The 14,588-nt window shown below is 37.0% G+C and overlaps 1 protein-coding gene across 1 annotated transcript in view; it reads right to left on the reverse strand.

Annotated features, from left to right (window-relative positions):
* Positions 1 to 14,588, reverse strand: part of megf10 (multiple EGF-like-domains 10) — a 115,989-nt gene that overhangs the window by 87,058 nt on the left and 14,343 nt on the right. Inside the window, exon 2 of the mRNA XM_056466336.1 lies at positions 5,598 to 5,716. Within this exon, the coding sequence (XP_056322311.1) occupies positions 5,598 to 5,704 (107 nt within the window). The 5' untranslated portion in view covers positions 5,705 to 5,716. The remainder of the gene's footprint in view (positions 1 to 5,597; positions 5,717 to 14,588) is intronic.

Raw genomic sequence — 14,588 nt, forward strand, 5'->3', positions numbered from 1 at the left:
TTTATTTTACCTTAGATATTTTTCAAGACACTTCTATACAGCTTAAAGTAACATTTAAAGGCTTAACTAGGGTAATTACAGTTTTTTTGGATTGTTTAAGCACGATTTTCAAAACAGGGCCTGTGTTTTCAAAACAATACACACAATTAGCACAACCACACACCCAATTAGCAAAACACTACAGATCCTTTGCATAATTAATCACTCTAGTAAAAACTATACACTTATGTTTTAAAACCACACTTTTTTACCATAAGAAACACACATTTCACTTTTACTATACTCTGTTTGCACGAGTTACGCTCTGCTGTAATAAACCTAACACACTTTTAGCAATTCTACTTTCCTGTGATTAGAGTAGGCTACAATCAACAAAGTACAAATATAAAGTAAATCCACCAAACACTACATAAGACCAATGTAGCACACTGAAGAACTGTAACATACTGTAACAATATGTAGTGTGGTACTGTCACTTTACATATTGCATTGAAAGTTTACTGTAAAAAAAAAAAAAAAAAACACTAGACATTGTCTCTTTGCTTAGCTGGATCTGGCCAGAGAATTTCATCAACGTCACAGGCAATGTTGTCATTAGCAAGACACCTTGGAAAAAATGTTGTGAATGACGAATCCATCCTTTTATTGTTGCTACCTCCATCTGGTCACAGGCCTCCTCCATGGCTTGGATGTGGGGTACCTCAGCCTGGAGGTGAAGATCATATACCTTTCACCGCCATCCCGAGATAAACTTCTATAGGGTTGAGGAATGGAGAGTATGGTAGAAGATATAGGACCGTGAAATGTGGATGTTCCTGAAACCACTTCTGGACCAGAGCAGTGCGGTGGAAAGACACATGGTCCCAGTCAACAATGTATTGCATATGATCGATTTGATTTGCTGATTTGCTTACTCTTTCTCTGACTCTTTCCACTGTGCTTGAAGAACGATGAACTCACCTGCTGCTTTTTATGGTGCTTAAACCCCTGATTGGTGTGTCTGCAATAAATCAAACAAGTGTTTACACACCTGATGACTGTATTGAACCAATTGGTTGGACAGTGCGCTAATTTGACAGTCAGTGCTTTGGTATTGCAAGGAAGTGACTTCATGATAGATTTTTGTGTGTAATGTATGTTAATTGTGTTTACAGTTTTGCAACAAGTGTGAGGTTGACTTGTGCTTATAGTTGGGCAAATATGGGCTGATGTTTTGCTTCTTGAGTGTAGGGATTTGCTAACAGTGTACTACTTTTAATTTTGGTGTGTAAGCAATCCAAAAAAACTGTAAGTTAACCAGGCACGTTAGGATAATTAGGCAAGTTATTGTATAACAATGGTTTGTTCTGTAGACTATCGAAAAAAATATTGCTTAAAGGGGCTAATCATTTTGACCTTAAAAAGGGTTTAAAAAAATTAAAAACTGCTTTTATTTAGCCAAAAAAAAAAAATTAATTAAGACTTTCACCAGAAGAAAAAAATATTATCAGACATACTGTGAAAATTTAATTGATCTGTTTGGGAAATATTTAAAAAAAGAAAAAAGAATTTAAAAAGGGGCTAATAATTCCGACTTTAACTGTATATTCCATATTAATTGAAATATATGTAATCAGCACATATAGGGTCTATATTTCCTTTACAAAAATTATTGGGAATATGCCATATTCTATTTTAAAACATAAAACTATTTAGCTAACAAATATTCTAATCTCATATATAAATCATCAAATCGCTAAAACTGAACTGTAAAAAATACTTTGAAAGCAAACTACACCAAAGAGAGACATTAATAGTGACAAGAGTGACAATAATGTTTTTTTTAATCATTTAAAGTTTAAATGTTAAACGTTTGAAAGGAATAGGGCATAGGGGGGATAACTGGGAATAGAACACAACCAGGAACTATGATTCTAACTACAGCTCTAGCAGAAAGTTTTCTTTTTACTTTCAGAATTACTCATTATTTATAATTTTTTCCAACTGCTTACACACGTTTTTAAAACAATGTCTACTTTTTTCAAAACTCTACACACAATTCTCAGAACTGCACACACAAAATGCAAAACGCCTCACATCTACTTCAAAATGTAACACTGCATTCAAAATGCCATAAAAACACGTCAGAATGATGCATTTGCATCAAATGGCAAACACTTCTTTCATAATAGTAAATGTTTGAATAAACCATGTAAACACTGTTGTTCTAAATCTAAAGCTCTTTGCTCTTTAGGCTTTTATCTACATTTCAATACAATGTTCTACAGTGACAGTAATCTGCTGAGAGGAGCAACAGGTACACTGAACACCAATGACATGAAAAAACAGAAAATATTACATACGCCAAACATTATTGTTGTTTATAGCATAAAAAACATAAACATACTGTATGTAAAAATGTACAAAAATAAATATAAAATAGAACATATGTAAAGCAAAAGTATATACTTTAGAATACAGTAAAAACTACAATTATGTGTGAGGGGAGTGTCGAGGGGAGAAGCGTCCATTGCCTGAAAAAGCGTCATGTGGGCATAGGGTTGGTCATCATACACTTTAGATTAGATTAGATTAGATTAGATTAGATTAGATTAGATTAGATTAGACTAGATTCAACTTTATTGTCATTACACATGTACAAGTACAAGGCAACGAAATGCAGTTTAGGTCTAACCAGCAGTGCTAGGTCTAACTTACAGTGCTAGGCTCAAAAGAATTCCTCTATTCTTTTTTAGAATTTAGAATTTAGGATTTAGAAAAGGAGAACATGGGGTAGGTACAAAACTACAAATTGTGGATGTGTGGAAAACCATTTTTTTGGATCAGAACAGCCCAGTGTCCCATCCCCTTTGACCTATACTAGACAAAAGCAGTGATTAGTTAGTGATTAGTTAAGAAATTAGTGTTTCCACATTTGAGGAGCATGTGTGTGCGCGACCTTGTGAATAAGTCTAGCATTTTGACTGGGGAAAAGCAATTGGATTGCTTTTAAAGTTTTGTGTTTTAGGTAAAGATTTGTGTGTAGCGTTTTAAAAAAAGTGTTTTATGCTATTGAAAATTGAGTTCAAGACTGAGAAATAGCTTCTGGTTTTGGAGATTTGAGGTGTAGTTTTGCATTTTGAGTAAGAGGTTTCAGAAATTGTGTGACAAGAAAAGATTTTGTGTATAAGCGGTTGGAAAAAACTGTAATAATTTTGTGAACTATCCCTCAAAAAGCGTAATAAAAAAAATTAATAAAGACTAATTCTAGACACACAGACATATTTATAACCTCAATATTTCAGTTAAAGTAATCAAGCCATAAAGTTTTTTTTAACTTAAATACATGTTCATAAAATAATGATCATGCCATTACCTTTACAGTTTTTTTGGATTGTTCAAGCACGATTTTCAAAACAGGGCCTGTGTTTTCAAAACAATACAATTAGCACAACCACACACTCAATTAGCAAAACACTACAGATACTTTGCATAATTAAACACTCTTGTAAAAACTATACACTTATGTTTAAAAACCACACTTTTTTACCATAAGAAACACACATTTCACTTTTACTATACTCTGTTTGCACGAGTTACACTCTGCTGTAATAAACCTAAAAAACTTTTAGCAATTCTACTTTCCTGTGATTAGAGTAGGCTACAATCAACAAAGTACAAATATTAAGTAAATTCACCAAACACTACACAAGACCAATGTTGCACACTGAAGAAACTCATCCATTTCTCAATATGCCCAAAACGTTGACATGGAGATTCATGGTACTGTAACAATATGTAAAGTGGTACTGTCACTTTACATATTCTACACAGTCCTTAAAGTGACAGTACCACTTTACATATTGTTACAGTACCATGAATCTCCATGTTAACGTTTTGGGCATGTTGAGAAATGAATGAGTTCTTCAGTGTGCAACATTGGTCTTGTGTAGTGTTTGGTGAATTTACTTAATATTTGTACTTTGTTGATTGTAGCCTACTCTAATAACAGGAAAGTAGAATTGCTAAAAGTGTTTTAGGTTTATTACAGCAGAGTGTAACTCCTGCAAACAGAGTATAGTAAAAGTGAAATGTGTGTTTCTTATGGTAAAAAACTGTGGTTTTTAAACATAAGTGTATAGTTTTTACAAGAGTGTTTAATTATGCAACGGATCTGTAGTGTTTTGCTAATTGGGTGTGTGGTTGTGCTAATTGTGTGTATTGTTTTGAAAACATGGGCCCTGTTTTGAAAATCGTGCTTAAAAAATCCAAAAAAAACTCTATTATGAATTAATTATGAGTTAATGCATGCACTAATCATGAACTAACTTTAATTACAACATGAGTCACATGAGTTCATGTGTGGATAACAGCTACCTTAATAACTTGTTAGTTCATGTTATTAATAAATGTATTACAGTTTTTCCCAATTGTTTAGACACATTTTCTGAAAGCATGTCTCATATTGTCAGAACTCTACACACAAATCACAAAACACACACACATTGGGCAAAACCCTTCAATTCTTCTGCAAAATGAAACTCTACATTCAAAACAATGTTATTTCTTCTGAAAATTGTATTTTGTTTTCAAATGACACACACAAGCCATCACATCAATAAACATTTATAAGTACCAGTTGAGCATTGATGTGCTTAATGTAACGTAACACTATGACCACTTCTTCTCCATTCATCATAATAACTTTTGTTCAGTGTTACATTACTACAGACAGTACATAGGCCTAAATAACTGCACTGTAAAATATTTCAGAATATTGTTTTTATACAAAACACACAAATACCAAATATATTTTACTGTATTTTTCCCACAAAAACAGTGTACACAGTGTTCATCCCAACCAACACAAAGTTGCACATAACGTGGCCTACATATACCATCAACAGAAGGATTTACTGAATACAGTGACAGTAAAAAAAAAAAAAAAAACAGCTATACTGCATCCTCTTTTCTGTTTTGGTCTGGCCAAGCAGTGGGGAAAATGTCAGCTTGCATAGCAAATCCAGCCATGAAAAGCATCAACTGCTATAGCTTGGAGAACGGATATACATGTGTGTGGATACACTTTCCATCTTCAGGCAGAAAAAAATCCTCAATAGGTTTGAGAAATGGAGAATATGGAGGGAGACAAACAACTAAAATACGTGGGTGGGCAGTGAACCAGTTGTGAATCAGATGAGCTCTGATTTCTAAATTGCAATTCTGTGTGACAGGTGTTTACTCATGTGATGAGTTAGTATGCTAAGTAGGACAACTGACTTAACAATTTTGAATGACAGTGTGTTCCTTGTAAAAAAAAAAAAACAAGAGATTTTCAGCATGAAAATTGTGCCAAATGCAGAGAATTGTGTGTAGTGTTTTGAAAAAAGTGTGTTTTAAACCTGCAATTTGAGTGTAAAGCAGGAATTGTGCTTGTAGTTTAGCAAAATTGGTTAAGGGGGTTGGTGCATCAGTTACATGTTGTAGTCATTGTGTCTGAAGTACAAGTAATTGTGTGTAAACAATTGGGAAAAACTGTAATTGTAACAGACAAAAAATTCTAGGGTAACTGCAAAAAAGACAGTGTGTGCATGCGTACGTGCGTGTGTGTTTCTCACCTTTCCCAGTGACTGCAGACATTAGGGTCATCCAGGTTGAGTGATGATGTCAGAGCAACCAAACAGCATGACACAGCCAATAGAAGAGGACCACAGGATGACATCATTTCAGGAAACACCTTCACACAAACCCAAAAATACATACAAATATAACTTTTTTAATGTAGTGTGGCCAGATACTATTGTCACATTTGCACAAGAGTTTTTTGAGCATTTTCAGAGTTCCAAAATATGAATATATATTATATATCCATAAAATTATTTCATATATCCATGATATTAATGACCTGTATTACTGACATTCCATGTATTATTTATTAAAACGCTACATCAAGTCATTCAGCAAAACTTCAAAGTGATTATTGTGATAAGTGGGATGTCCCAATATTGCTTTTTTGGAAGTATAATTTAAACTGGTCTAGTTAATGTGTAAGTAAGCTGACCAATGCTACCAAAATCAGTAAAAAAATCTTAAAAAAAAAAAAAACGTTGCGTTATTTATTTACTGCAAAGGTTGAGTGAAAAATATTCTGTGCTCTGTTGGGTTATTTTTAACCTTTATTGGGTTATTTATTAATAACTCAACAAGTTGGGTTAAATATTTGGGGCTTTGTTGGGTTATTTTTTTAACCTTTATTGGGTAATTTATTAATAACGCAACAAGTTGGGTTAAATATTTGGTGCTTTTTGGGTTATTTTTAACCTTTATTGGGTTATTTATTTAATAACTCAACCAGTTAACTCAACCAGTCAACTGATTTAACTGACACAGAACAACTGTATTAATATGCGTATGTAATGTTGTTTTTACATTATAAAGTATATTTAAGCTCTAATGCAATAATATTGTTTGTTTGTTTTTTTTAATTACCTCTCCGTGTCGTGTTTTTTATTGTTTCACCAGCACCCTTATTAATGATACAAATGATGGCGTCACAGCCGATCTATATTAAATAGAGAAAAACGCTTGTGTCTGGAACTTAAAATGTAATGGAAATGAAGCATTTCAATATTTTTAAAAACTGTGTGTTATTTATTTACACAGCCATAATTATAACATTTATAGTAATACTAGTTATAGTAGCAATTGTAATACCAGAATGGATTATTCTTTTTTAATCAAAATAACCCAATGCATTGGGTTAAAATAACCCATGGTTGGGAAGGTGCTATAATAACCTATGGGTTATATTTGGGGTATTTTTTAACCCAACCATTTTAACTGAGTGCATTTACAGTATTTACTATAACACTGATTACTATACAATAGCAACTGTACACAAATGTCTATTTTACTGGGCTGTATTACAAACATAATTCAACATTACATAAAATTTTACTGGGACAAGTCAACTGTAATACACAGAAAAACACTCCTGAGCAATCCATCCATTCTCCATATAAGAGACATTGTGGAGCTGTCATTACCAAAAAAAAGTTTTGTAATACAAAGTTAATTCATTTATTTTCTTCAGGCTTAGTCTCTGATTTATCAGAGGTCACCACAGCGGAATGAACCACCAACTATTCCAGCATATGTTTTATGCAGTAGATGCCCTTCCAGCTGCAACCCAGTTCTGGGAAACACCCATACACTCTCACATTCACACAAACACACACATATACACTATGGCTAATTTAGTTCATCCAATTCACCAATACCACATGTCTTTGGACTGTGGTGAAACCAGAGCGTGCGAACGAAACCAGCACCAAAGCAGGAAGGACATGCAAACTCTATACAGGAATGCTAACTGGCCAAGCTAAGACTCAAACCAGCAATCTTCTTGCTGTGAGGCGACAGTGCTAACCACTGAGCCACTGTGCTGCCATTTTATACAAAGTATTAAATACATTTAAATAGTTCAGTATCTTGTCCTTGTGTCATTTCATTGTTATTACACATAACACATTTTTCAGTGTTTTGGTTTATTTGTATGTTTGGATTGTTTGGTTTTTACCAAAATTTCTACTAAATTTAATGTCTTCATCTCTTTTAGAAATATATAATATATTTATCAGGAAAACATCATACCTTTTTACTGTCTGTATGTATATTAAACTTATGTAATTTTGCTATTTAAACCTGTTCATAGAGAACTTCTTCAAATCAGACAAATCACTTTTATTGTCACATCAGCAGCAGCATGTGTGCTATGATGAGTGAAAAGCTTAGGTCATGGCTCCATACAGTGCAAAAACAATGACTATCTCCAAAACAATATACTACTAACAGTTAATGCCAAGTTCTTGAACTCATTTAACTTAATATTATTTACTAACTATTTTGATCTTTTTCATATACTGTAACTACAGCTACACTTTTTATAAGGCTGTTTAAGAGTTTTTAAGTTAGAATGATACTGCAAAACATTGTTAGCAACATGCAGTACCTTAGTTTCTCTCCATTTATAAAAATGTGCATTAAACAAAGCAAATCTTTTGGCTGAAAATGTATGTGCCATCGACAGTCTTCTAGTTTAGAGTGTTGTGCTGAACTCTTCACAATATGGTGATTGAGATTGAATCATGTATCTCGTGTGTGATCAACAGCTGCATCATAATACATATACTTTAGAAATCAGAAAGAAATAAAACTTATTTTACACATCAGACTTTGTAGCTTTGGCATTTACCAATGCGTGTCAAAGACAAAGCAAATGTTTTCACAATTGGGGGATTTTATGATTTAACAACAAGCTTCTTGAAGATACAGTATGAGTACAAATCACACACTCATTTGCAACTCAGTTATTGTCTGCATATAAAGTTCTCAAATACCATCCAGATGGGCATACTCTGCATTTCACAACAAGTTCATGGTCCGTGAGAGATTTGGAAGAGTTCTGTTATCACCCTGCAGAGATGCAAAGCTGTGAGAAATCACATGTGCACACAAACACATAATTTCCCATGGTAGCCCTGAAAAAAAAGCTCAGTAACGATGGACATCCTGGTCTTAGAGGAGCTGCTCTTAGGAGGATCGGCTGCCAGCCGAAGTAAACTGAACTGAACTTCCATGACATTTACATGAAACTGAACTGAATCCATCTGTTTTAATAACATTTATATTAAAATGTTTTATAAAATATTTATGAACAACACCAGGATTCTACCACTACTTTCCTACCTGTCTGACTTGTTGGAATGTTCAACAATCTGAAATATTGAAATATCTGACTTTTTATTGATGCCTGTGTATAATATTTGTCACAAGTTTTATTGTAAAAAAAAGTGCTATAGAAATAGTGATTCAATTACTTTGAATTGAACTGAATTGGTCAAAGACTTGTTTTCAACTAATTAAGTTGTTACTGTGGTGTTTAAAATAGTGTTGATGTGTTGACTATTTAGTGTTTCACTAAAAGAGGATTAAAATATTGTGATGTGTTTGCTGACAGCAGCACATTCATGAGAAACCTCCACAGAGTAGATTTTGGGGTTTAAAAATATTTAATACAACTGAGACCAACAGTTTATAACATGCACTAAATGTTGGCTATTAATGGAGTTTGCTCAAGACAGATGATGAACAGCACAGAAAAGGGACACCTGTCTGAGCCTGTGACTGCATTTGAAACAGCAGGGGAGAACATTAGGCCATCCCTGGAGTTTTACAGTAGTTTATACCACCTACTGCTACACATCAATCTCTCTAAGATTACCAGTGAAGAAAGCAATGAATGGGTGACACAATTTCAAGTAGCTCACCCACAGTGATCATATTGTTTGTATATATACTTTTAAACAAAGCAGTGTATTAGTAACAGAAGATTCATATTTGTGAGCATTCAAATGACAAGATTTTTGTTGTCTTGGTGTCTGTAATAACATTCCAGCTGTACAGTGTACTGTAGTGTATCTGTAAGGAGAGTGTACATTGAACTAAAAGCAGTACTCTCTGAAAGCATGGCTCATTAATGGTGTTTGCAGGAGGCTAATGGAAGTACCAGTGCTGGCAAACATCAGTTTCACTGAGTTAATGCAACACAGCTGCAATCACAAAACTCGCAACAACTGTTGCAGTACACTAACAAAAGTGTTGCTGTGGTTTGAAACGGCCATACACAACAGGCGCCTGAGGGGGGATTCCAACAGCCTTGAAAGCTGCTTAACTAAAATTCTGTGCATTTAGGTGAACAGTTTATAGTCACTTCACCATTAAAGCCAACAAGAATGAAATTTCTGAACAATATACCGTAACGTTTTAAAGATATATGATATTTGTATTTTTTTCAACATTTTTCTTTACATTTTCATTAAAATCTTAATGATATGAAAAATCAGCTAGCACAACTTTCCTGTTGAAACTGAAGGGAAAAGATTATTTAGAAAAAAAAACATCATTATAAAAAATCCCTTTCTGCCATGTACTCAGAGGAAAGCAAAATTCCAAACATGAATATTATCATGATGCTCATTTCTGATCTGAGCTCAATTATAGCTTGGAAACTCAAGCCACATGTGTAAGTTTCAATCAACCAAAGTCAAATCAGACATAGGCTCATCATACACAGAGTTTGTCAGTGGTATAGGTTGGTATATGCAATTTCAGAAAACTGGGTAACTTTTCAAAGTTACTCATTTAGGCTTTTTTTGTTAGAAAGTAAAAATAAAGAAGAATTGGGGTTATTTTGAATGTTTACAAAATTTGTAATAAATTTTTTGGTAACACTTTATAATAACTACACACTAATCATTTATCAAGCATTAGCAAATAGTGAATTCATTATCTGTTAAGCAGTAACCTTAATAGACATTAGTAAGCAGTTTATAAATGTTCTTGACTTACAAGCACATATATAATGTGCTTAATAATTGTAATTTAATACTTTAATGATTATTTTTTTATTACCTAATAAAGTATTGCATTATTTACAAACTAGTTATTTAAGTATAGTTGGTGCCATTTTAAAATCATTCAGAATGCATAAGTAAATGATTAATAAACTATTCAAATTAACATTTATATATCTTATTATTCAGGCATATACTAATAGTTAATTTGTGTGTTAATAAATAATAATAATAATAATAATACATTTTATTTATAATGCGCTTTTCTCAGTCCCAAAGCGCTAACATGTAAAGGTGCTAGCCCATGCACTGCTTTGTATGTTAAAATCAGAGTCTTAAAATCGATATGTGATTTAACAGGAAGCCAGTGAAGTTGCTGAAGTACAGGAGTGATAAGGTGGCGCGAGGAAGTATGTGTTAAAACCCGTGCAGCAGAATTTTGAATGTACTGTAAACGTCTTAGAGAGCTTGCTGGTAGGCCCCCGAAGAGTGAGTTACAGAAGTCAAGACGTGATGTGATAAAGGCATGGATAAGCCTTTCCGCATCAGGCCGTGATAAAAAAGGTCTAATCCGTGCAATATTACGTAGATGAAAGAAGGGGATTTTAGTCAAGTGTTTGAAGTGTGAGTTAAAACTAAGCTGTGCATCAAAAAGCACCCCAAGGTTGCGCACCTGGGTAGAGGGAGACACTTGAAGATCAACAACAGAGAGTTTAAAATCATTACACTGGTTAACATTGGTAGGAGTGCCAATTAGTAGAACCTCTGTTTTATAACTTTTAATTTGAGGAAATTTTGATTCATCCAGGCTTTAACTTACAGTAAACAGGCAGATAAAACTGACGTAGCAGAGGTGAGACATCAGGGCGAGCACTGATGTAAATCTGTGTGTCATCAGCATAACAGTGATACCCCAGGGCAAATTTATGCATGATCTATCCAAGAGGCAACATGTAGATACTAAATAGGAGTGGCCCAAGCACAGATCCTTGGGGGACACCCTGGCGCAGTGGGACAGTCTGAGATCTATGACCACCCAAACTGACAAACTGTGAGCGGTCAGTGAGATAAGACACAAACCAGTTAAACACCGTCCCAGATATACCAATCCACTTATTAAGCCTGTCCAGCAATATCTTGTGACAGATGGTATCAAAAGCTGCAGTCAGATCTAAGAGAACTAAGATGCCACATGCCCCAGAGTCCGCAGTTAAAAGAAGGTCATTGACAACTCTAACTAAAGCAGTTTCAGTACTGTGACCCGATCTAAAACCAGACTGAAATTTCTCTAATAAACTGTTTGTTTGGAGATGGTTTTGTAGTTGGCACACCACCACACGCTCAAAGACTTTGGCCAAGAATGGTAGATTTGAGATCGGCCGATAATTAGACATCAGCGAAATGTCACTGCCAGGTTTTTTGAGAACTGGAGTTACAGCAGCCATCTTCAGAACAGGTGAAACAAACCCACTACTGAGGGAGGCATTATCAATGGCAGTGATGTGGGGCTCAAAAACAGACACAGAGTGCTTCAAGACAGTCGTAGGAAATGGATCTAGTATACAGGTGGTAGAATTCATTGACAGTACAAGATGTATAATAAAATCAGAGTAAACCATGTTAAAAGTTAAGAAACCAGAGACAGGAAGGACGGAGGGAAACAACTCAACAAGGACAGAAGTATGATTATAGGCAATGGAGTTAAATACGTCATTAATTTCATCTGTAAAATATTTAAGAAACTCGTTGCATTGTTCAATAGTCGGGGGGTCAGAGTTACAAGAGGGTTTGATCAGATTTTTGACTATACGAAATAGAACTCTGGAATTAGAACTATTACTACATATGGTTCTTGAATAAAATTCCCTTTTTGCGGCTGTAAGTGTCACGGATTGGCCAGGCTCCTCCACCAACATCACGCATCGAGCACCTTCACCTGAGTATTAACCACGCACAGCTGCACCCAATCACTCAGACTCACTCTATAAGCACACACCTCACTTCACTCATTGTCCGGTCTCGTTCCTACGAAGCGGACTCTGAGTGAACCACTTCCTAGGTTTCACTCCCCTGCAATCTCAGCATATATACTTACCTTTACTCTGTTTTCCTTCCAGTCTGTCCAGTGTTCCAGTTATCCTGTCAGCGTTGTGTGTCTCATCAGTCTGTCTTCCCCGCAAGTCCTCTGGTGTGTGCCTTCGGTCATCCTTCAGTGTCTGTCATCCCACCTGGCAAAGAGGATCATCAGTTCCTCCAAACTCCATTTCAACTCTCAATTATTATCCACTTTGCTCTACTGTTGTAATAAACCTCATTTATACTTACTCCCCTTGTTTGTCCGTCTGCTTCCGTAACAGAAGACCGGACCTACAACTATCAACAGCATGAGCACTCACGATCCCCTTCAGGAGTTGGTGGATTCATTGAAGAGAGTGCTACTACCATCTGCTCCACTTCCCGAAGCACCACCAGCACCGAGCACTTCTTCACCGTCCACCCACTCATCCAGTCCCATGGCTCGACCAGCGCCCTACTCTGGCGGGGCGGAGGAGTGCAATGGATTTCTCCTACAATGTTCTCTGGTATTCACTATGCAACCCGAGTTATACCCTACAGATCGGTCCAAAATCGCTTTCATCATCTCCCTTCTCTCTGGGTCGGCTCTTCGGTGGGCTGAAACCATCTGGCAACAGTCTGGGCCGGTAACAAATTCCATTCAGTCATTCACCCAGTATTTCAAGGAGGTTTTTGGTCGCGCGGATGCTGAAGTAGCAGCCGGAGAACAGCTATACCATCTCAAACAGGGAGCCATGTCCACTCAGGATTATGCTCTCAGATTCCGAACTCTGGCTGCTGCTAGCGGATGGAATGAGCGATCTCTCCTCACAACCTACCGGCTCGGACTAGAGCCCAGCCTCCGGTTACAGCTGGCCGCCCTCGACGACACGATGGGATTGGAGAAGTTCATCCAACACTCTCTGCGCTGTTCCGATCGTCTGAGGGCACTCCTCCGTTCGCCAGAGCCAGCCGTTCCTCCAGAACCAGAACCCATGATCATAGAATCTGGTAGACTCACGATCACCGAGCGACAGAGGAGGCTGACCCGGGGTCTGTGCATGTACTGTGGTGCCAAAGGACATGTCAGGCTGGACTGTCCCCTTCGTCCAGCACGATCTGTGGTGAGTTTGTTCAGTTCTCCCATTGAAAAGATGCATCCTCTCACCACTAATGTCCAGTTAACTACCCCTTCTGTCTCAGTTTCAGTCACAGCCCTCATCGACTCCGGGTCAGCAGGAAATTTCATCTCGCACGCCCTCTGTCGCTGACTCCAGCTTAACACCGAAGCCTCGACGCACGTCTACCAGATTCAACCCATAACCAACGATATCCATTCTCAGGCACGTATCCATCGAAAATGTGAACCCGTCAATCTCCAAGTAGGACTGCTCCACAAAGAGGAGATTCAATTTCTGGTTCTGGAGGGTGCATCGATGGATATCATCTTAGGGCGCCCGTGGCTGGTGAAGCACAATCCCATCCTCTCTTGGGGCACAGGAGAAATTAAGAGATGGGGAGAAGAATGAAGATCCAGCTGTTTTCCCGATCTACCCTTACAAATTCAAAGACCCCGTACCGTCTACGTCACGTCTGTCGAAAGTCCAGTCGAGAAACGATCCATTCAGATCCCGAAGATCTACTCCTCATACGAGGATGTATTTTGCCCCAAGAGAGCTTCCCAGCTACCTCCACATCGGCCATGGGACTGCGCCATAGACCTGCTTCCAGATGCTCCTATGCCCAGAGGTAGGATCTACCCGGTGTCCCTTCCGGAAACCAAGGCAATGGAGGAGTACATCCATGAGGCTCTGAGTCAGGGGTATATCCGTCCATCCACGTCACCTGCTGCCTCAAGATTCTTTTTCGTGGCTAAGAAGGATGGAGGGCTGCGGCCATGTATCGATTACCGAACCCTAAATCAAGGTACAGTCAAATTCCGCTATCCCCTTCCTCTCGTCCCGGCAGCCCTGGAACAACTCAGATCCGCCAAAATTTTCACCAAGTTGGACCTCCGCAGCGCCTATAACCTGGTGAGAATACGTGAGGGGGACGAGTGGAAGACTGGTTTGTGACCCCTACTGGACACTACGAGTACCTGGTCATGCCCTATGGTCTGGTTAACGCCCCCTCCGTATT

This window comes from Danio aesculapii, chromosome 10 (genome assembly GCF_903798145.1).
Source record: "Danio aesculapii chromosome 10, fDanAes4.1, whole genome shotgun sequence".
NCBI classification, from domain to species: Eukaryota; Metazoa; Chordata; class Actinopteri; order Cypriniformes; family Danionidae; genus Danio; species Danio aesculapii.